General features: G+C 42.6%; 1 protein-coding gene across 7 annotated transcripts in view; it reads right to left on the bottom strand.

Moving 5' to 3' along the window:
• The window catches only part of LOC121579908 (seizure protein 6 homolog), a 210398-nt gene extending 194538 nt beyond the window's left edge, over positions 1-15860 (bottom strand). For all 7 annotated transcript variants that reach the window (XM_041894885.2, XM_041894882.2, XM_041894883.2 and 4 more), the window contains exon 1: positions 15539-15860. In XM_041894885.2, coding sequence (XP_041750819.1) covers positions 15539-15623 — 85 coding nt within the window. In that variant the 5' untranslated portion in view covers positions 15624-15860. The remainder of the gene's footprint in view (positions 1-15538) is intronic.
• Positions 15861-24674: the final 8814 nt, after the last annotated feature.

Here is a 24674-nt window from a genome sequence, read left to right as displayed (position 1 = left end):
ATGCTGTAGCGCTAATATTTCCCTTCACTGGAACTAAGATGCCTAACCCTAAACATGAAAAACAGCCCCAGACCATTATTCCTCCTCCACCAAACTTTACTGTTGGCACTATGCATTGGGGCAGGTAGTGTTTTCCTGGCATCCCCAAACCCAGATTCGTCCGTCGGACTGCCAGAGAACGTGTTTCCACTGCTCCAGAGTCCAATGGCGGCAAGCTTTACACCTCTCCAGCCGACGATTGGCATTGTGCATGGTGATCTTAGACTTGTGTGTGGCTGCTTCGCCATGGAAACCCATTTCATGAAGCTCCCGACTAACAGTTATTGTGCTGAAGTTGCTTCAAGAGGCAGTTTGGAACTCGGTAGTGAGTGTTGCAACCGAGGACAGACAATTTTTATGCGCTACACGCTTCAGCACTCAGTAGTCCCGTTCTGTGAGCTTGTGTGGCCTACCACTTAGCGGCTGAGCTGTTGTTGCTCCTAGATGTTTCCACTTCACAATAACAGCACTTACAGTTGACCATGGCAGCTCAAGCAGGGCCGAAATTTGACGAACTGACTTATTGGAAATGTGGCATCCTATGACGGTGCCACGTTGAAAGTCACTGAGCTCTTCAGTAAGGCCATTCTACTGCCAATGTTTGTCTATGGAGATTTTATAGCTGTGTGCTTGATTTTATATACCTGTCAGCAACGGGTGTGGCTGAAATAGCCGAATCCACTCATTTGAAGGGGTGTCCACATATTTTGGTAATGTAGAGTAGCTGACACCCCATTGTTTCTGCAGACATCTTTGAATCCTAATTCCCAGAAGATATTTAACAGAGTTTTTGGAAAACATGGTCACATAAAAAACGGAGTGAAATTTTACCGTCATTCTGTTACATCTGCACTGTTCTTCGAGTAAATGTTTTTTTGTAAAATTGGCAGTGGATATTGTTAAAAATATTCCTTGTGCATAGAGTTGTATGGTTTCTTTAACTTTGTAATCAATGGTTTTTGTTTGGTATACTTTTAAAGTGAGAAATTGGAGCCTCAGCGCCATTCTGTTACCGTAGAATCGCCCTAACATAAAACACACCGCCTTTGAGCAAGACCGTGGTTCTGGATGAGTCTCTCATTGTGTATGGTATTTTATTTGTTTTTGGCCCTCAAGGCTGCTGTTCCTGGAAATGGAATGAACTGAACAGCAGTGTTCAGTTATGAAATTTGTGGTCTACGTTATTGGGCTAGTTCTAATCTAACTGATTATTCTACATCAGAAATAACCTCATGACCTCAAAAAGGGCCTTACAATTTCACCCCTTTTTCAGGTATTAAACATTAATCTAGCATTGATATGAAACAATAACATAGAGAACATCATTGGCATAATCTACCTGTCTGGGATGCCCTACTGTATATTTACAAAGCCAGACCTGAATTTCTTATTTGGGAGGATTACCATCTCATTGTGAATGTTACACAAGCTGCTGCTCCATGGGAGGTTGTTTGGAGGGATTAGTCCTCCTGTCTGCCTGGTACAAACAGACAGACAGACAGGGGTTCCAGGAAGAGGTGACGCTTACTCATCTATTCTTCAACTTAATCTCTCACATAACCATTCACTCTCACTATCCCCATCTCTCTCTCGCTCCCTAAGCCGCTATTGTTTTCATACTAGAGGTAAAGCTAAGGTCATGGAGATCAGAAGCAGAACATCTTGTTGAAGTAATACACATTTTGTAATTGAAATATAGCTAATTGAAAATGAAACAGAAAACTAAGCACTTCAAGTAGCTGGTGACTTCCACATTTTGGCAAGTAGCAAAATACAGCCTTTTTGCAGTAATTTCAGCAGTATCTACCCTTGTTTCTCTGGTGTTTTACAACAGACTATAGTACAGAGGGACATTACAAATGGTTATGAACAAAGAGAGGGTGAGTGCCTGACAAGAACAAGAGGCCGGAAAGACTACTTGACCGTTCTCTAAAGGGGGATAAAGTGAGCCCAAAATAACAGCGGGTGGCTAATCCACTCTCCTTGGCAGTTGGGAGTCTGTAAAAGTCACAAGCTGGTTGATCCTAAAAAGTCTGGTGAGCCTTGTCGCTTGCCCAATCCCCTGTCCCAAAACACAGGCTGCGTTATCCATATCCAACTCTGTGACGGAGAACAGACAAACGCAAAGGACAAAACATTGAACGGTTGAATGGTGATACCTATAGCCCAGACATTGGGAAATGAAATGGAGATGGCTAAAGCATTACTTTGTAGCCTTACTCTTATGGCTAGAGGTCTATGAAATGAGGAGAAAGACCAAACCCAGGGACAGATGGTTAAGTCAGGGAGGGATGGCCTCTTGCCAACTAATACTGCAAGCTTCCCTGGCATTTGTACAGTACCTCTGTCATGGCTAGAGAAAGCTAAACAGGGTAATCACTAGAATGTGTCTGGCTGTCTGTTTAATGGACTTGTTTGATATGGAACGGATAAGTTGACCTATTGAAAATGGCCCATCCTCCATCGTCGTTCCGGTTTAAATACCATGAAAACAATTGTTTCTTACAGCTAAACCTGATTCAACAGAAAGCAAACTAGACATATCTTAAGAACCTTTGAGAACTTTAAATAAAAGCTTTACTGAAGCTCTCGGGAACCAATAACATTTTAGTGTAATATAAATAGAGGGGAAATTCAGAAAGGCTGCGGATTCACATAGACAGAGAGGAGTAAGTGGTGTGCTGCTGTCCTCAGGATGCTGACAGTCCAGGGTTATTGGGCATCCTCCCTCTGCATTACCTTTCACCACTTCCTCAACTCCACATCCAGACACAAAGCTGAGGGACCTGGAGCCGGGCCAGGAAGCAGAAACAGCTCTGTCAAACTCAGTTAGCCTACCGCCTCAGAGGAGGGCTGCCTCTGCATGCCTTTCCCTCCATCCCGCAGAAACCAAGGAGCTTTTCACATCAAGCCATGCCTCAGTTCAGACGGCCCGGCCGTCAATCCACATTGCAGCAAAGGTAAACAGTCTGGCGCCTCACAAACAGAGGTCTTCGTCAGTTTGATTACACTGTGAGTGTCTAGGGGCCGGGGAGGGCCGGGGGGAGCTTGGGAGGGCGACCCAGCCTCAGGACTGGGGAACTTTATTAACAGAAGGTAATTGTGTTGGAGCTGTGAGGCAGGTAGGCAGGCACGTCTTTGTGGTGAGATCTTTGGGCATCTCAAAACCCTCTAGGGTTGTTATTTACTCTCAAAATGAAGGCGACTATATAGTGTATATAGTGTTTTGCCGATAGCAGTAAACTAAAAGGAAACGTGTCATCCCCACACTGGAGAGGTCAAAGGGGTCGCCAGACTCTGTGCTGAGTGCAAACATGGTTGTGCATGCCTAGCTGTGAAGTGACTCAGAGCAGGGGAAGTCAACTGGATGACAGGCGTGCCTATTGGGGTGCCACCTCAGACAGTACGTTCACAACCTCCACCTCCCCAAGAGGATGAGTCAGCATCCTACCCAAAGGGCATGTACCACGCTGTCTCTCTTTCATTCTCTCTCTCTCCTCCTCTCTCTCTCCCTCTTTCTCTCTCTTCGTCCCTTTCACTATCTTTCTCTGTCAAATAGTTTAGAAACTGCCACCTCAGAGGGAAAAAAAGCACAATTCCTGCCATGAAAATACAAACAAATTCCTCCGCTACTGTAATCTTATTACAGATGTTATTATACTCCAGTTGGTGTGAAATCTGCTGCTTCTATGTTGTGTGTGTGTGGTGTGCTATGATAAATCTGGTGCTATTGTGGTAAATAAATAGCAACAAAAAAATATTACAAAACAACAGACACTGATGCACAGAATCCCCCTTTGCTGGCCCTGTCTTTTGGGAGGAATGATAAGAGACAGGCCTTGTTTATCTGAGTCTCTGTACCTGGACCATTATCTATTGGCTTCTCCACACACCACACACTGACAGACAACTGTGATAGCAGCCTTTTGTTCTGCTGAAAGGACTGGGAGGAGGAGAGGGACGTTTTACGGGGAAATATGGCAAATTGTGCAAATTCAGGAAAAGCATGTGAGATGAGTTGATAGCGACATCAAGGACGTCTGCTCAAAGGATGCCTTCAGATGATCTTTGGTACAGTATTCGTTCCCACGTCCCTCAGCCAGTCTGCGATAAACATCTGGGCTGCCCATTACAGCAGTCGTTTCAAAGAAGTTACATCTATAATGCTACTGATGTTAGTGGTGAAAAGCAACAAGAGGGCAACAATGGTACCATCTGCTAGAGAAGCACATTTTTCAAGCATCTTCTTTGGCTAAGAGCTTGTTAGAACAACCCAGAGCAATTATAGTACATACTGTGTTTTTGGGCTGACAATAAATGCATTTTGGGGCCCAGCGTAGTCCATTAAAATGCTTTCTCTTACGTTCCTCCCTACTTTCCCCACCATTCTCAGAAGATGACTCACAATGTGAGAATATTAGGGTTTGAATTGTTGCATGTCTCAATGGTATTCCGTTTTTGGTATTTACCTGATTCCCAATTGTAACGGCAAATCTTAAAAACAAACAATGTTATTTTCTTTAACAGACACAGTGTGTTGTGTGTGAACTGTGGGCAGCCACTCTCCAGCCCTGGCTAGGATCATCCACTACTGTCATAGTTCCCTTTCTCTGTTTGCCTCCATAATCCAGATTTAATCCTGGGACGTACACACAGCAAAGGCTCATGTGCAGAGACTCCCCCACACTCTCCTGGTAGACATACTCTCCTGGTAACTCTCAATACTCCCAGTCCCCACTATCCTCCTTTCTCATATCAATATCCTCTTAAAATGATCTTAGGCAGAGAACAGCTCTGTGTTGCAATCTGTGTTTCCCTAACACTACTATGTCCTCCCGAGTGGCGCAGTGGTCTAAGGCACTGCATCGCAGTGCTAGCTGTGCCACTAGAGATCCTGGTTCGAATCCAGGCTCTGTCGTAGCCGGCCGCGACCGGGAGACCCATGGGGCGGCGCGCAATTGGCCCAGGGTAGGAGGGAATGGCCAGCAGGGATGTAGAGCATGGCGTATGCAACGCCAGGGTTGTGGGTTCAATTCCCACGGGGGTCCAGTATGAAAAAAATAAAATTAAAAATTCCTCATGTATGCACTCACTAACTGTAAGTCGCTCTGGATAAGAGCGTCTGCTAAATGACACACATTTAAAATGTACTATAATTTTCATCATGATACATAAACTGACACAAAAAGTGAATTTAATGAATTTCCCATTGTTATGTTTCCTCGTAGAGTACATCTGAGATAATATCCTTTGACTTACTCTTCACTACTCCCAAACACAAGACTAAAACTGATCTAACAACTTTGCAGTGTTGGGTTGGACTAGTAGATTGCAGTCTTCAGGGGGTTGTCAGTTTGTCTCTGACTACTGTGTGTTGCTGTAACAGGCCTGTAATCTAATGGAGGAGACTATAAGACTGGGTTAGCTAGATGCTACCATGGTACATCTGGATAATGTCCCAGTGAGCTCAACCATCCAGACCCCACATCTCACTGAGCATGACAGGGTCTAAACCTCAGCTCCTCTGATTACCATCCTCTCTTTGATTGGTACTGAAACCTTAAGCTGCACACCATTTAGGGATGAGTTGATAGAAAATAACAAACTCACTGATACTTGTTTTTCCTCTTTCACAACAAGACAAACAAGAGCTGAATATGTAATCGCTGAGTAAAATAACAGTGTATGTATTTGATCTTGGAAATGTTCAAATAAATAAATAACATACAAAATGCTCCATAAACAAAACATTTAGCATCCACATTTCCCTCCAGACTAAAAGCTATAATAAAAGCTGTGTCTGCTGTGAGTGTGAATCTGAGCCTGCCCTTGCTGAGGCGTAGTGTGTCTCCAGAGCCGATGAGGAGAGGCCATCTATGTGATGATTGGCCATCCCTGTTCTCTCTGCATCTCTCCTGACTGACTGACTGACTGACTGACTGACTCACTGACTGACAGGGAGTCATCTGCCATTCAAATGACAGCTCAGAACAGCAGAATATCTCGTCGGCCAGGAGTAGTCAGTCTGTTCCATTGTGGCAGGGGACAGGGGCCTCACTTGATGTGACAAGATTGGATTTCTCCGATAACACGCTGCAGACATAGGGCTGGATAAATGGAGAGTCAGACAGAAAGACCCTGAGGGCACACACACACACTGCCCACTGGGTAAAAACTGGTAGAAGCAACGTTGTTTCCACGTCATTTCAACCCAAAAAATCAATGTGATGATGTTGAATCAACGTGGAAAACTGATTGGATTTGTAAAAAGTCATCAACGTAAGGGCATTTTGTCTTTTTTTCACCCAACGTTTAACCTAAATCCAATGACATGGTGAAATGTTTTGTTGATTTCACGTTGAATTCACGTTAGCTGAAAACGCAAGTACTCAAACATGCATACTAGACTACACACACACCTGTGCATAGATACACACTGACCTACACACACTTTTCTCCATACTGTATGTTCTTTGTATATTGCAATATATAAAACATGACAGATTAAAAAATTTAAATGCAAGAGTACAAGATTTACCATCAAGGTCAGGCTCGTTCAATAGAGTGATGTTCTTGTCTCGACTTTAGGATATCACACTGCAGTAATACGTCATAAAATAATTTGCAGACTAAATTGTATTGAATGAATTATTGACAAGGTCTACAGCTAATAATTACGGCTCCAACAAGCACATTAAAACCAATGATCCATGAAGTGTACAGAGATTTACAATTACAATATAAATGTAGAGGTGTAGCCTGTGTGGTTGTCTGTAGTGGTCTGATTTACACACACCAAACAGATAGCCTAACTTCTCTATGTTCTTTGGGTGTTGGGCGGGGATTGGGAAAATAACATACTCACATACATGTATCATTGAATACCGAAAGCAAAGTGGTTTAAGTGAAAAACTATAAAACAAACCAAGGTCTCCAAGCCGTTCTCCCTCCCCTCCATTTTCTCCCTGTGAATCATCTAGCTTGAGAAAATAAAAACACACATATATTTTCTTGGAAACCCATCCACTGAAGGCCAGGTCCCTGAAGTGAAGTAGGCTGATCACATTCACATACAAGTGCTCCACAAGGAACAGCAGATAGATAAATACATTTTAAACATGGCTGGAAAGAAGAGTACTATTTCACATACGCTACAATCACACCAGCCTTCCAAGGCAGGGCTTTCTCTGTTTTCCAATGCATTGGCAATGTGCAGAGAGAGGGAGGTTCAGCACACAGACATTTAGCACTGTCTGTCTGTCTCACTGTTCGTCAGAGCTGCTGGCGCTGGCTGAGCAGAATGGCTATATACACCAGGCTCTCATCTCACCACATAGATACAATCCTCTCAACTGCAGTGGCCGCTTTACAGAAATCTAGGCTGTGGCTGTCCTGGGATTGTGTGGTTTTGTTTCAGTGTGAATGTTGTGAGGAGGATGGACAGTCCAAGGAGAATTGATTGGTTTGTTTATGATTGGTTTGTTATTTACAAGTACAACAAAATTGACATTTAGTCAATGCTGCCAAATTACATAATACATTGAATCAGTTAACCAAAAGAAAGGGAAAACAATTGTCAACTCAGTGATGAAAACATTCAAAAATGAATGAAAGCGATGTTATAATAACTTAATCAAGACAATACATCTCTTTTACGTTTTTATTTTATCAACAACAGCAATGGACACAGGAGTCCTCAGCTGGGCTTTGGTCTCATTACAGCCTAAAACAGTCCTGACATTGTTTTGGATGCAGCAGTACCATAGACAGATAGCCTTGGGCTGAGGGTTAGTCTGTCACCACAGGACCACCCTCAGCTGAGAAGGCAACGTTCGCTTTTCAAGGGAAAAGGAAGAGAGCCTGTGACACTGCTTCCGCTTTTGGACGTGCCTCGCTGTTTACAGTCCCAGTGAAACATATTGTATAGCAGCTAGCTACGGCACGTTTGCTAGCTGGCTCTCTGAAGTTGTTTCCATCAGGAATTATGATACTCCATCATAACTCCTCCTCCACATTTACACGACTGGTTGAACAGTGCAGAAGAGAACCTCCCCCAACAGTTGTTTCCTTCCTCGTCATGACCAGAATATAGTGCATATAGTTTCAGGCATTTATTTTACGCCTGCTGCGTTAGGTTACCACAGGACTGATTTAACCTGAAAAAAGCCCAACAGACCAATCAATGTGAGGGCCTAACAGAGATCCGGCTCCACTGCTAACTAATCCAAAGAGCAGCGTCCTAATTACAGGCCACTCACTGAACAGTCTGCACGGTCTGCACTGACAGAACAGAACAGAACAGAACAGGCTGCCCATGGTTCCCCTGAGCGACAATGTTCAATATTTCTGACACGGCAGCAGACGTGAAAACCTCTCAATTAGACATGCGGCAGGATCCTCTGGGATCATGGTTAAATGCCTCTCAACACAGGGATGAGATGTTCACAACCTCAACCACAACCACATCATAGCCCTGTTGGTAGGGAGAGAGCTAGGAGGTAAATAGCAGGAGACAAGTGGCACTCTTCTGTAATGGAAAAGCCCAGCAAACCTACACGGGACAACAACACAATCAATATAGATGTGTAGCAAGAAGTAGTATGAAGTTGGAAATAAGATTAGGATTGGCTGGACAGACATCCACAGGACTGCCTGCTATTCAAGGAAGAAAGCTCTTCTGCAATGGTCAATCAGTTTGAGATAACAGCCTGAATTGTTTTGTACTTCCACAGCAATATCTCCAGAAAACACATCACCAAAATCTAATATTCTGCTTTATCCGATTGCAATCGTTGTCTGAATGCGTACCTGTGCAAATGTGTGCGGCTTTGGTTGTGTGTGTTTGTGTATGTGTGTGTGTTCGAAATTGGGTGTTTGTGAGTAAACAGAACTGCCTCCTTTAATCAAATCACAGAAAGGTTCTCCTAAAATGGAATTCGTTTTGTGAGGGGGAGTGATTGGAGTGAGCATTTATAGTAGTCAGGTGGAATTTAGTAGTCAGCGCCCATGGCTGGTGTGGTGAAAAAGACTAATCTGCCATCTGAGTCAGTGTAGGACACCACAAAGTATGGTAGTATTTAGCTAGCTTGTCTGAAAAAGCAAGGTGCGTAAGTCAGACACAGTACCAATCCCAATGTGTTTGGCTTTGCCCATTTTCAATTACTTGTGAAGCTGCTATCACCTTCCTTGATCTATCCACAACATAATTATCTCACTCTGCTACTTACAATATGTTTACCCTTCCTGATGAATTCAATTACATCTTTTCAGAGGAAATTACTGTGGGGGTGGCCCTGCCTGGCTGAGGTCAACGCTGGCTGTGAATACTAAAGGTACTCCTCCAAACACATTACACAGGCTATTACCTGCTGCCTTCCACACAGCGCTACCCAGCCCAGGTAGGGCCTCTGTGCCGGCCCAGATGAAGTACTTTCTAGATGGGATCTGGCGTTCAGAACAGGGGGAAGAGAGCTGGAGCTATCCCTGGGCCTAATCGTTTCAGAGAGCCAGCTCCTCTGCAGCCCAAGCACATGTCACTCCTGATTAGAGAGGTGAGTACGCAGCCTGGCAGAGCGTGAACACTGGGGTGGGGGACTGAGGGAGGGGCTCACCACACTGACTGTTTTTTTTTTTTTTTGGGGGGGGGGTAGTGGTAGTCGGATTGATAAGGCAACAGGCCCAAGGGACGCCAGCTAAAAGCTCAGCCCACTCTGCTCTGCCTTGACGAGGTAGCAACAGGCATCACTCTATTCAGCTGAGAGACAGAGGTCAGAGGTCAAATGGAGGTGGACACAAGAGGCAGAGAAGGAGGGAGAATCCACTTAATCTATATTGCCCCTGATGTTGGCGAGTCACGTTTTTTCAATCCCTGACCCTCTCTTAACCGCTTCTTGCCTCGACCCTCTCTGTTGAGAGTGATATATCATAAAAGGATTGGATGTGAGTGATGGCATCCGCTCCTGAAGAGATTTCTTATTTCCGTCGCTGCACGCATGGCTCTAGTGAAATGAGCTGCGGTCGGTGTGAACCCTCTAAATGTGCTTCACCCCACTGGAGATTACCAGGAGAGTAATGAGAGGAACCATCCCAATCTGAAAACGGATGATAAGTCCTCCTGAAGAACCTGCTCATCAAATCCTTATCTATCACCCAAAGAGCCATACCCAGGGTCACTTAGAGTGAAGCAATGGTATACAGCCATGAAGGTTCCATGCTCTTCTCTAGGCTAAGGTTTTGACTACTAAAGCAACCCCTTATTTATCCAAGGGCAACTGAATTAATTCTACATTGAGTACATACAGCAACAGAATGTCCAATAGAGAGAATCATTGCAGTGTAAAATAAAATACAAATGAATTCAGAGATTGTTTTAACAAGATATTTACAGAATAGTTTCCACAAAAATATAAACCTTTAAAACCACATTTAAAAAGATGATGACTGACATTAGAATGTGCGTGACATACTGTATGAGCAGAAAGCCTTTTCACATGGAGAGCTGACAAATGCCAGCATTAAGCCAGGCTGTATGCTCCACCTGGGAGGCCCAGAGAGAGAGAGAGGCAGGGAACGGCGCTGTCAGGCGCCAAGCCCGGAAAAGGGGGACATTCTGGCATAATGACTCTCATTTACAATTGACAAGCTGAAGGAAAGCGAAACTAATTATGACAGCGTGCAGATGCTGAATAGCCCTTGATGAAGTTAATCACCAGTAATCCAAAAAACAGGTGTTGAACATTTTCTATCCCCTCCTCTGAAATGACAGGATGATCAGAATTCAAGAGTGTGCAGTATAATTGAATGGGATGTCTGCTGCCTGCCACCCACTCCCACCACTTCCCTAGAAACGCTGTGAGGAAACACTTACTCCGGATCACCATGAATGACAGGCTTTCTCTCCTCGCTCTAAGATGAGGTGGGGGTGTCACTCATTTATCTAAAACACTCCATCCGTGACTATGTTCATGGTGGCTTTATGTATTCTTTAGGCTTTAGACTGCACGACTGCATGCTATCGATTAAGAGTACATCAACATAAGCTTGGAATTCCATTGGGATGAGAAATTATCAATATTTGATTTTCAATGTTGTCTACAGTACATCTATCTGAAAGTGGAACTAGCTACCCCCCACCCCGTCTCAATATCAATCTCCCACAAAACTCGGGGTGAATAACTTTGTCCCCAAGGGCAAAAATAAAATATGGACTTTCAGTGAAAACTGTACAATTTAAATGTATTTGCAATCCTTAGAATAACAAGTACCTGTTTCCAGGCGTATTCCAGCCTCTGAGCCCCTATCTAGCACAAACCATGGGTAATAATCCTCCATTCTTCCACGACAAGGCTCTGTTGAATGGCTCGTTATTCTAATCATAGGCTTTCATCTTTGTACAATATTCAAACCAACAGTGGCGTGTCAAGGAGAGCTCCATCAACCAGGAGGGGCTCGTAATTCATTTAATGAGCTGCAGGATACATAAAACATCCCCAAACTCAATCTCCCAGATCCCACACCGCACATGTTAGCACACTCAGATAATGTGGGACACTGTACAGAGATAATGGGCTCTGAATCACTGTGAAAATGTTGGAAACCCAAATTACCACACACAAACCAAGATATTCAAACAAAGAACGGGAAATCGTAATTGTGTGTGTGTGTGTGTGTGTGTGTGTGTGTGTGTGTGTGTGTGTGTGTGTGTGTGTGTGTGTGTGTGTGTGTGTGTGTGCGTGCGTGCGTGTGTGCGTAAGTATTGTAGAGAGCATGAACAGCATGCATGTCAGCCGCTCCTTAAAGATAAAGGTGAAAGGTGAAAGGTCAGACAATACAATAGCTTAAGATAGATCACTGAGCAGTAATTACACTGTCAAGATGAATACCATGCCATTGTATTTCAAGGTGTTAAGCAATTTGTCTCTAGCCAAAGCTTTGAATCCAGGCTGACATCAGCCATACAAAGAAAAGTAACGCAAGGCTTGGTTTTCTGCTCCGTGAAAGTCTGATGCATTAAAAGCATTGCTCAAGTTTTTACAGAAAAAACACCACATGGGCACATTTACTCCGCTGATTGTTATCATTGAGTAACTTCAGCCTTGAATGCACTAATGGAAACTATCAAAGGTTACTTTGCTCTAAGAAATACTGTGTGCATTTTGTTCCTTCTTCCAGGAGTGTTCAGCGGTGAGCGAGTGGTGCTGGTCAGCTGGTGTGTTTATGGGGAGAGGCTGTTGTAATTCTTTAAGCAGTCAGCAATTAATTGATCTCATACTAAGCACTATGGGCTGTCACGACACAGCTGAGAAGTTGTTGTTTACGTGACGCTCCGTCATAAGGCCTAAATAATGCAGTCATAACAATGTCTCAACATATGATATAAACAGTTATGCCTGGTGTCAGCTGACAGCTACTGTAACTTCAAATCATGTCTCTAACTGTTATTTTGGTAATGTAATTGGTCAGCTGACCAAATCAATGGCTCGTATCATGACAGTGTAAAGTCAGTTGTCATAATTTGACACCAGGAGTGAATACTTTTTTATTAAATCTATTTTTATACGTTTTTCTTGGTCTGTCATCATCTGTGAATAAAGGGAACGTACACAACACATTATGCCGATGAGAAATCAGTGTATGATATTGAAATTCCACTTGAACATACTGGCCTATTGTACCGGATGACTGCAATAGAGAGAAGAGTGGGAAAGCTGTTGATGCAGCCTGTCGGCCTGTTTACACACTCTCACAGTTAGTACTCTACAGTGAGGGGAAAAAGTATTTGATCCCCTGCTGATTTTGTACGTTTGCCCACTGACAGAGAAATGATCAGTCTATAATTTTAATGGTAGGTTTATTTGAACAGTGAGAGACAGAATAACAACTAAAAAATCCAGAAAAACTCATGTCAAAAATGTTATAAATTGATTTGCATTTTAATGAGGGAAATAAGTATTTGATCCCCTCTCAATCAGAAAGATTTCTGGCTCCCAGGTGTCTTTTATACAGGTAGGGAGTGCTCCTAATCTCAGCTTGTTACCTGTATAAAAGACACCTGTCCACAGAAGCAATCAATAAATCAGATTCCAAACTCTCCACCATGGCCAAGACCAAAGAGCTCTCCAAGAATGTCAGGGACAAGATTGTAGACCTACACAAGGCTGGAATGGGCTACAAGACCATCGCCAAGAAAACAATTGGTAACACACTACGCCGTGAAGGACTGAAATCCTGCAGCGCCCGCAAGGTGCCCCTGATCAAGAAAGCACATATACAGGGCCGTCTGAAGTTTGCCAATGAACATCTGAATGATTCAGAGGAGAACTGGGTGAAAGTGTTGTGGTCAGATGAGACCAAAATCGAGCTCTTTGGCATCAACTCAACTCGCCGTGTTTGGAGGAGGAGGAATGATGCCTATGACCCCAAGAACACCATCCCCACCGTCAAACATGGAGGTGGAAACATTATGCTTTGGGGGTGTTTTTCTGCTAAGGGGACAGGACAACTTCACAGCATCAAAGGGACGATGGACGGGCCCATGTACCGTCAAATCTTGGGTGAGAACCTCCTTCCCTCAGCCAGGGCATTGAAAATTGGTCGTGCATGGGTATTCCAGCATGACAATGACCCAAAACACACGGCCAAGGCAACAAAGGAGTGGCTCAAGAAGAAGCACATTAAGGTCCTGGAGTGGCCTAGCCAGTCTCCAGACCTTAATCCCATAGAAAATCTGTGGAGGGAGCTGAAGGTTCGAGTTGCCAAACATCAGCCTCCAAACCTTAATGACTTGGAGAAGATCTGCAAAGAGGAGTGGGACAAGATCCCTCCTGAGGTGTGTGCAAACCTGCTGGCCAACTACAAGAAACATCTGACCTCTGTGATTGCCAACAAGGGTTTTGCCACCAAGTACTAAGTCATGTTTTGCAGAGGGGTCAAATACTTATTTCCCTCTTTAAAATGCAAATCAATTTATAACATTTTTGACATGCGTTTTTCTGGATTTTTTTGTTGTTATTCTGTCTCTCACTGTTCTAATAAACCTAGCATAATTATAGACTGATCATGACTTTGTCAGTGGGCAAATGTACAAAATCAGCAGGGGATCAAATACTTTTTTCCCTCACTGTATATGCAATCCTCTAAGCTCCTTAGACAAATAGCTAATGGTTTCCTACAGAGGGGAATTTGCAATTCATAGGGTCTTATTCATAAAGTATTTGATGGGTTCTCTGTGTAGAGAGCCTGAACAGTGCATGGCATGAGTTATTTACATGACATTACGGATACAGGATAAATTGCATGTCTCATAGACTGGCTCAGATGAAGTTCATGTCTGTCTACAGTATGGATCCAGTTGCAATGAAAAATAAACGACGACTGAAAAACTAAAATCATTGATCTGCAGGTGAAAGCAAAGAGGTTAAATATTCACTTGCTCAGAGGCAAAAGGAAAGCATAATTTGGTTTCTCATAATCATAGGGATGACTATTGTGGAGAGAAAATAGTAGACTAGCCTTTTTTTTAAAGACCGTTGCACTGTGCAATGGGTAGAGGCACTTCCCGCTGTAGCACTCAACTGTGTCAAACAGCTCAGTCAGTAATCTTCAGCGATTCCTGAGGATTAGTCTCTTATTACCTAGCCCCGTCTGCCACATGGACCATCTCACACACAAATAGTAAAGGTCTACTCACCCCGGTGTTGCGTAAAATGTTGTTCTAGGCTACTCCTAATTGTATGCTATATTATTGAATAGGACATTTCATTGATGTTTCTTAACCAGAAAGGCAGTATTGTATGCCATTAATATTATATTCCATTGCAGTTGTCCTTTGAGTCCGGTTGTCAAAAACCAAAACAAACTTGTTGTGATAGACAGTACAAAGTAGATTAAGTAATTTACTCCTAAAATGGGTTTCACAAACCCCTTGCCCATTTTAATGAATCAAGCAAGATGATTATTAACTATGTTATTTGAGAGTGTATGTTATGTTTGGTGCAATATTTACATTTGTATTCCATATATATACCGTATATATATATTTAACTAAGGGCAGGCTTAACTTTTGGTCCCAGGGTTTACTATGACCAAGTAGAGCTCTAGCTTGATTCAATTGATATAATGATGCAAACACACCCAGTGTAAAATTTTAAAATATTACATAATGCTTTAAAGGAATTAAGTAAGTAACCTAAGACCCTGTGACGTTTTCTTTCTGCTTCCAAGTACTAAGGGCTTTTGGGGATTTTACTTTATTGTAGACTGACAGGGATGCATGCAGGATATCAGGGACAGAATACAGAACCTTAATGGACTTATGCATATAAATATAGAACTATACTAAGAGCACAAACACACTTGTAGATCTGGTGTCAGGAACTGTTGGTACAGTATGCGGAGCCGTAGGGGCTGATATCGCAAATAGCCTACTATCGTAGCAGACTGACATTAAAACATAGTCATTTTCTGCAGAACTCCACGTAGGACTGAATCTATTTCTTACCTTGCCCATGTGTGTTTGTCACCGCAGCAGCGAGAACCAACACCGTAAAGATGACGTGTAATTGGTCGTCTCTTCTTATACACATGTCTACTGAAGTCGAAGTCGCTCTCTGCTCACAGAATACGTCCTTGTAATAAATACTTTCCAGAGCAAAATAAGCAAACGGAGAATAAAATGTCCGTGAGGTTTGTGAAACACAGAGAAAGCCGTGCTGCTTTTGCACTTATTTAGCAAGTCGAGCAATAGGCAGATCTGACAACAATCAACTGAAACGCAGAGCCCGTTTAATTGTAACGCTCAGTAAACGGATTGCTGGCTCTCTGTGCTGTCAGCACGGTCAAGACAGCTAATACGCTGACGCTTCAGCACCATGGACAGCTCCTAGCGTCAGCAAACGGTATAACTTCCGCCCCGAGGAAAAGTTACTACTCCGTATAGGAATGTGCATTTCTAATGCGCAACAAATCACATGCATTTTTTGTGGTTAGATATTTCAACTTTTTCAATTACTCTGGCATGTATGCATGCATGTTATTGCTATAATTTTGAGAACTCGACGATCAGCATATATAAAAACTAAAAAGTGAGCAATAGCTACATTTCAGTATTTGAATCAGTTACTGTTAATAATAAGGGAAAGTGTTTTATATAACACACATAACAACGTATATTCTGTCATCATCCATTCACTGAATACTAAAAAGGGCAACCAACAATATAGGGAAAGTTCATAAATGATGTCGAATATGTGTAGCCACAGGCAGTTTTATATGAATGATAAAGTATTGTTGGTGGTTAAACCCCTGTAGCCTTGTCTTGATAGAAAGTAGCAATGATGAAATAGTGACGAAATTCTTGCCTGAGCCTCATGTACCCTGTGTTATTGAATGTAGTCCTATAGCCTTTATAAAGTAGTTCACTCGGTACTTATTTTCATGCTCCTTTGGTGAGATGGGTTTATTTTCCATGTGTGTCTGTTTCAAGCACCCCTGACTCTGGTCTATAAGCTGAATCATGGCTTAACACATCAGAGTGTGAATCTCACCTTGGTGGTATTGAGCTATGACACCACATGGATGGCATCATTACAATGCATATGATGTACTCACTCACTCAGCCTCAATGCTCCCTCCTAAAGTATTAGTAACCATGTGTTGGCACATAAAGTAGTGCAGGGACTGAAATGGTGTGCATACCGCTACAGGTAGTCGATCCATGAAGTTAGAGCAGGAGAAAAACCATTCACAAGAAAAAAGAAGAGTAAGACAAAACTGGGAAGTAGGAACTACAGGATAACAGGGAGCAAACAAGACCCATCATATCTAATGTACCAGGAATGAAAGTATTTGTTATTTCAGCATCCTGCCTAACTGGAGACATATTAAACCTAGATGTTTTTCCTCTCTCTGTTAGCTGCTCCACAGCCATTTGTCTTAGACATTCCAATGATCCTCTTATAAGTGAAGGTGTGATGTGTAATGATAACTAGGCAGCGCCTGCCTACACCGTCACTCCTCTAGAAGAGATGGCTCCACTCACTAAGACCTCACTGGCTAGGACTCTCTGCTGGGACTGTTTCATTTGCTGTGGCTGTGTGACGGTAATGTATGTAAATTGGATGTCACGGTCATCCCAGAGAGACCCCTCCGTTGCTTTCTCGCACTCTTTTTTTTTCTATGTATGTATGTATGTATGTATGTATGTATGTATGTATGTATGTATGTATGTCTGTCTGTCTGTCTGTCTGTCTGTCTGTCTGTCTGTCTGTCTGTCTGTCTGTCTGTCTGTCTGTCTGTCTGTCTGTCTGTCTGTCTGTCTGTCTGTCTGTCTGTCTGTCTGTCTGTCTGTCTGTCTGTCTGTCTGTCTGTCTGTCTGTCTGTCTGTCTGTCTGTCTGCTCTCTCTCTCTCTCTCTCTCTCTCTCTCCTCTCTCTCTCTCTCTCTCTCTCTCTCTCTCTCTCTCTCTCTCTCTCTCTCTCTCTCTCTCTCTCTCTCTCTCTCTCTCTCTCTCTCTCTCTCTCTCTCTCTCTCTCTCTCTCTCTCTCTCTCTCTCTCTCTCTCTCTCTCTCTCTCTCTCTCTCTCTCTCTCTCTCTCTCTCTCTCTCTCTCTCTCTCTCTCTCTCTCTCTCTCTCTCTCTCTCTCTCTCTCTCTCTCTCTCTCTCTCTCTCTCTCTCTCTCTCTCTCTCTCTCTCTCTCTCTCTCTCTCTCTCTCTCTCTCTCTCTCTCTCTCTCTCTCTCTCTCTCTCTCTCTCTCTCTCTCTCTCTCTCTCACTCTCTTTCTCATGGCTGAGTCAGGCCTTGGTTTGGAATAAATGTGTCCCTCTGTCAGTGAAGCTCACTAGCCCAGTTAAGCAGCCCAGAGGTCTTGCTTGGAGCCAGAAGTTTGCATCCAAGCCTTAATTTAGTTAATGGGCAGGCGGCCCAGACAGCTAATGAAAACCAAGGCCGTGAAATGAAATGGCCAATGTCTCGAGGTAATGAGCTGCACATCAGGGGCATGCTGCTACAAGCATTAAGGTAATATTAGATGGCATGATGTTTTAAAAGCATCTTGAGCTCACTTCTTGCATTGGTAGTAAGAGCTTACCAATAGAGGACTGACAGGGGACTGACAGGGTGGTGCTGTTTTGCCACTGCACAGCCATATTGATATTCCTCCATTGTAAAACAAATATTTTGGAAGCTATAGAAATGCATTTATTAATGTCTACATTAATATTTGAAAAGTGTATTCTATTACATACACCTTAATGCATACTTTTAAAAAGATATTAAGAACTGAAGATAAAAATGTAAAACAAATATAAAAATGATTGAGTACTAATGTTACTATCGCCACTACAACAAATCAACACTTAAATACATGTCATTTTGTCCTTGAAACATTTTATTTAAATACTGTAGAATTCCATTCATTCCTATGGTGGCCGGTGACTTCAAAGCCTCTGATTGGCCATTATATAGCATCAGCAATCCAGGTTTGATATAATTGGGGCTTACTGCATTTCATCTCATGTCCAACTGATACACAACAGATGCAAACTGGATGCAATGTTCTAGATGTTTATCTGTACTGTTATTGTGTTTCAGCCAAACCAGACTGCAATATGTCACATGGTATCAGAGGGCCTCTTAACACCCACACAGACTAGATTTAGAGACCTCCAGGGGATTTCTTAAAAGCATGCTGGGGTAATCAGCTCTCATCACAACCATAACATAGAGCTGACTATGACCTACCTTTTAGTTATACTTTCACTGAACAATTATCAGCCATTAGGCCATTGTGCAAAAATCTATTAGCTCTGAATGAACAACCATGCACGCAGAGGTTCTCTATCCTGACTTTGGTTATCATTAGCTACTTACTAATTTGCAGTATTATTTTGTGTTCCTTACATCAGCAGCGTAGAGGAGGAGACGTTCTCGCCCAGTCCAGTGTTAAAAACTGCTGTGCATCATTGAGTTGTGTTAAATGCATTAACTTTCTCCAGCTGAGCAGTATAAATGGGAGCTGAGTCACCCTGAATAAGGCTAGATTAAAACAGCAGGGTTACCCACCCCTTCCCCCAGACTCAGCTGGGATGAGAACACGCAGGAAACAGGAAGCAGGAAGGAAGCGGTTCTGCCCTCCCCTCCTATATGCCCCAAATGAGGCCTGCTCTAGTCTGCAGGGTCTAGGGCTCCAGGCCCCCGGCTGCAGGCTCTGTTCCATTCCTCAGCTGCCAGCCGTATTTGTCTCAATAAGCTGGATTGCCCTCACAGAGCTCTAATAAAGCTCCCTTTCCCCCTGAATACATTCCCATTCTCCACGCAGGATAGATCACCAGTCGTTCCTGATGAAGTCATTCTAGCTGCATGGACCATCTGGCAGAACAAGGGAATTGAATAATATTTCCCCAGAAAATGCAATCTATTTCTGATGCTATTCGGTGAGCACCACCGCCGATTGATTCACCCATGCATTGGCTAGTGTTTGTGCCCTCTTTATGGGCTGTGTGTGATTCGGTTCCTGGGCCTTTTCCTGCCTTACAGCCCTGCTGAACAGGGATGCATTTAGAGAATGTGTTTATAGAGCTCACACTATGGGTTTAATGCCATAAATCATCATGTAGCTGTATATAGTGGCCATGCCTAGGAGGTTGCACAATAAGCCTCTGTGTTAATGGCTCTCAGTCGTTGTTAGCCTAAGACTGACTCGTAACTTGGTCCTTCTGATGCACTGAAGAAACACACCCTAATCAAACTGAGCACTCTCGTCTGGGATAGGGGGAGTCAATATAAAAAGACATTGCATACTGCACTTACATATGTAGGATGTTAATTTGATCACTCTTTTGTTGCTGACAATTTTCCTGCACAGCAGGAAATTGAAACTTGTAGTGTATTTGAGTTTTAAAAAGGCTTCTAAAGTTAGTAATTTCCACGTTGAAAATTCAGACTTGATTTGACCTAACGAAAAATGTATCAATCCCTACAAAAATATCCATTCATAATAATCCACATAATAATTCACATTTCCTGTTGCTGCAGGAATATTTTCCTGCTGTAGAAAACTGGCTCAAATTAGGATCCTACATCTGTAGGAAGTGCTGCTGCTCCCAAATAACCTTCTGTATTTCCATGGCAGCGGGCTGTGAGATGTCTGTATGGCATCCTGCCCAGCCTGCTCAGTCAGTCCCAACACGGGACTATTGTGGTTGTGACCCCATGGACTCTGCATCTGGGAGCTGCATCTGTTAGCCCCCTGATCATTGCTTCTATCTGACATATATATGGTGAGTAGCGTCTGCCCGGTCATGCGGGACACTGACAATAGATTCAGCAGACTTTGCTAATGAGAGCCACTGTATCCCCAAGCTCAGCAGTGTCAGGTTGACGACTCCAAAATTAACATCAAACACCTTGTTGATAACATTCCAAATGGAATTTATGTGAATTCCATAATGTATTCACATTAGGGCTGTTGCATTGACCATATTACCACCACACCGGCAGTCATGAGTCATGACCGCAGTAAAATTGCAAGTGACCGTCAAGGTAATCTCCTCTTATGCACTCTGGACATGCATTGGTAGTACCCAACTCACTAATGACCTGATGGCCTGGTACTCAGGGCTCTATTGTCCCTCTAACCACTCTGATATCAATGCAAATGCAATTGAAAATCACATCAAAAACAGTATTGTGCTTTTAAAACTCACCTCAATGTGATTGATCAATTTGAAGAAAGAAGTTCAACAACAGATTGAAACTGAGTGGAAAACATGGTCATTGTGGATGTTGTTTCAAAGCCTAACACAATGAAATTGACAGCGCTTTCTAAGGTGAAGATTAATTCAAAACACCCATGCGCTTAGAGCTTATGCAAGCCCAAAAAAAATAACCTGAATTAAAACAATGATTGTGCCATTATACAATAAAATAGCCTACAGCATATTATGCATGGCAGAAAAACATTACAAAATAAACTGATTGGTACATAATTGGTCTAGCCTATACTCCAAAATTAAACAAATTCCAGTAATTGCCTTTGAGTGTGAACTGTATTATTATGCATACTGGATGGACTGGTTAGGCCTACCTTATGCTATGCTCCAAACGTTCTATCCATGAGTCTTGGAGAGAACATATAGGCCTAGGTGATGCTGTTGGTTCATTGATTTTGCAGGGCGGCTTACATAGTTAGCCTACAATTATAGTGAATTTGTATTTGATTTTGAATAGCCTAGGGCATTTTTTCATTCTTTCATAATTAATAGGCTGACACATTACCTTTAGCTACAGAATATCTCACCAACATGCTTTCCCATCTCCTCCTCTCTCTCCTTCATTCCTTGCTCGAGCTCCCAGAGAGGGAAAGGGAAAGGAAAGGGAAAGGGGATAGCTAGTCAGTTGTACAACTGAATGCATCAACTGAAATGTGTTTTCTGCATTTAACCCAACCCCTCTGAATCAGAGAGGTGCCTGCCTTAAGAGAGTGGCTGTCAAAAGTTTAGTGAGATATGCTTTGTTGTGAAAACATGTTGCTATCTATGTTCCCGAACAGATTTAACTTGTTTTCTGAAATTAAGCACTGGATAGCTGCAGGAACAGGGTTTGGGCAGAAAATCACCTGTCACGCAGAAAGAGGCTGCATGCTCCTCAAACAGTGGTTAATGCATGGAGTGAAGTAACTGGAGTAGCCTACCAGGTATGATTGAAAAACCAACCGGCGGAAAAGCAGCCTCCATTCGCTATTAGAGTTCATACAGATGACATGTATTTTATCCCCTGCCCCTGTTCCTGCCCATTTGATAATGGGTAATTCTAAATCAAAACTAATTTTACATATTAGTAAAGACAAGGTTAAATTGAGAATAGTGGGTGAAAATAGTGGGTGAAAATATGATCAATTGATGAAAGAACAGTGTGTGAAGCCCGAGGCAAGGAACAGAGCGCAAGCTTTTTTTGCAACTTACTCAAATGATCAATAGCCTATAGTTGCATCATACAGCCCATATACAGTGCATTGGGAAAGTATTCAGACCCATTGACTTTTTCCACATTATGTTGTGTTACAGCCTTATTCTAAAATGGATTAAATTACATTTTTTCCTCCTCAATCTACACACAATACCCCATAATGACAGAGCGAAAAAATGGTTTTTATATTTTTTTGCTAATTTATAAAACATAAAAAACAGAAATACCTTATTTACATAAGTATTCAGACCCTTTGCTATGAGACTCGAAATTTAGCTCAGGTGCATCCTGTTTGCATTGATCATCCTTGAGATGTTTCTACAACTTGATTGGAGTCCACCTGTTATAAATTCAATTGATTGGACATGTATAAGGTCCTATATTTGACAGTGCATGTCAGAGCAAAAACCAAGCCATGAGGTCGAAGGTGTCCGTAGAGCTCAGAGACAGGATTGTGTCGAGGCACAGATCTGTGGAAGGGTACAAAAAAATAATTCTGCATCATTGAAAGTCCCCAAGAACACGGTGGACTCCATAATTCTTCAATGGAAGAAGTTTGGAACCACCAAGACTCTTCCTAGAGCTGGCTGACCAGCCAAGCTGAGCATTCGGGGGAGAAGGGCCTTGGTCAGGGAGGTGACCAAGAACCTGATGGTCACTCTGACAGAGCTCCAGAGTTCCTCTGTGGAGATGGGAGAACCTTCCAGAAGGATAACCATCTCTGCAGCACTCCACCAATAAGGCCTTTATGGTAGAGTGGCCAGACAGAAGCCACTCCTCAGTAAAAGGCACATGACAGTCCGCTTGGAGTTTGCCAAAAGGCACCTAAAGGACTCTCAGACCATGAGAAACAAGATTCTCTGGTCTGATGAAACCAAGATTGAACTCTTTGGCCTGAATACCAAGCGTGACACCTGGAAGAAACCTGGCACCATCCCTACGGTGAAGCACGGTGGTTGCAGTATCATGCGTTGGGGATGTTTTTCAGCAGCAGGGACTGGGAGACTAGTCAGGATCGAGGGAAAGATGCACGGAGCAAAGTACAGAGAGATCCTTGATGAAAACCTGCTCCAGAGCACTCAGGACCTCAGACTGGGGTGAAGGTTCACCTTCCAACATGACAACGACACAAAGCACACAGCCAAGACAACACAGGAGTGGCTTCGGGACAAGTCTCTGAATGTCCTTGAGTGGCCCAGCCAGAGCCCGGACTTGAACCCGATCTAACATTTCTGGAGAGACCTGTAAATATCTGTGCAGCGATGCTCCCCATCCAACCTGACAGTGCTTGAGAGGATATGCAGAGAAGAATGGGAGAAACTCCAAAAATACAGGTGTGCCAAGCTTGTAGCATCATACGTGGTCCTCTGTAGTCCTCTGTAGCTCAGCTGGTAGAGCACGGCGCTTGTAACGCCAAGGTAGTGGGTTCGATCCCCGGGACCACCCATACACAAAAAAAAAATGTATGCACGCATGACTGTAAGTCGCTTTGGATAAAAGCGTCTGCTAAATGGCATATTATATTATTATTATTATACCCAAGAAGACTCGTGGATGTAATCGCTGCCAAAGGTGTACTTATGTAAATGTGATATTTCAGTTTTTAATTTTTTATAGATTTACAAACATTTCTAAAAACTGTTTTTGCTTCGTCATCATGGGGTATCATGTGTAGATTGATGAGGGGGGAAAAAAACGATTTAATCAATTTTAGAATAAGGCTTTAACGTAAAAAAAAAAATATGGAGAAATTCAAGGGGTCTGAATACTTTCCAAATGCACTGTATGTGTTGATTTCTAAGACATTCTAAAGTTTGTATCATTCACAACTGAAGTTGCCAAATAGCTCTAAATCTAGCATATACGTTGGGGAAAATATCCTTTGGATTTTATTCAGCTAAGTTCAGTTATATTCTTCTTACTATAAAATCATATAATATAAAATACTGGCACGAGACTTATAAGCATATCTGGTCTGCTAAATGAACAAGCCTACATCCTATGGCATGGCACATAACCAAATAACATGCAGTAGGCCAACTCATATTCTGTTCTTCTGAAATACATTTTCTTCATATCATAATGTTTCTTTATACCTGACTAAAATAAATAATGTATTTATTGTGATGAAGTATATCAAATAATTGTAGTAGACTTTTTTAAATGTAGATGTTCCAAGGGCTTGTACAGTATGCCTGGAGACCTGGAGATGGTAAACGTGTTTATGTTAATTAACAGTCAATTACTGTGAGACCAGCAAACTTTTGCATGACAATAACCAGCTGACAAAATTTCATGACAGCCACAGCCCTAATTTTCCCTAAAGTTTCTTTTTTTAATGCATTTACTTGTAAGTAAATCTAACCTCTCTTGCCAGAAGTAATTATTATAATGTAGCAAGTAAAACATGACACATTGCATTTGCAGAAATGTACAGTATAAAATGACATTCTTGTTTAGAACTCCATGCCACATATTGTATGAAATACTGACAGAACTTCCATGTTGTTTGTATCTACAAAGAGGTCTTTGAAGCAGGGCAGTCAGCTGTTCATGGCAATAACAAGCCATGGTATATTAAGGGCCTCTATGATGAAATACCCACCCATACAGACATGCCCTTCACACAGCCTTTGTGCCTTTGACAGGCTGATTACAGAGCAAGCACATAT

Source organism: Coregonus clupeaformis, chromosome 13, assembly GCF_020615455.1.
Source record: "Coregonus clupeaformis isolate EN_2021a chromosome 13, ASM2061545v1, whole genome shotgun sequence".
NCBI lineage: Eukaryota > Metazoa > Chordata > Actinopteri > Salmoniformes > Salmonidae > Coregonus > Coregonus clupeaformis.
Note: the sequence above shows the minus strand (reverse complement) of the source record. Positions and strands in the feature narration are given on the sequence as shown.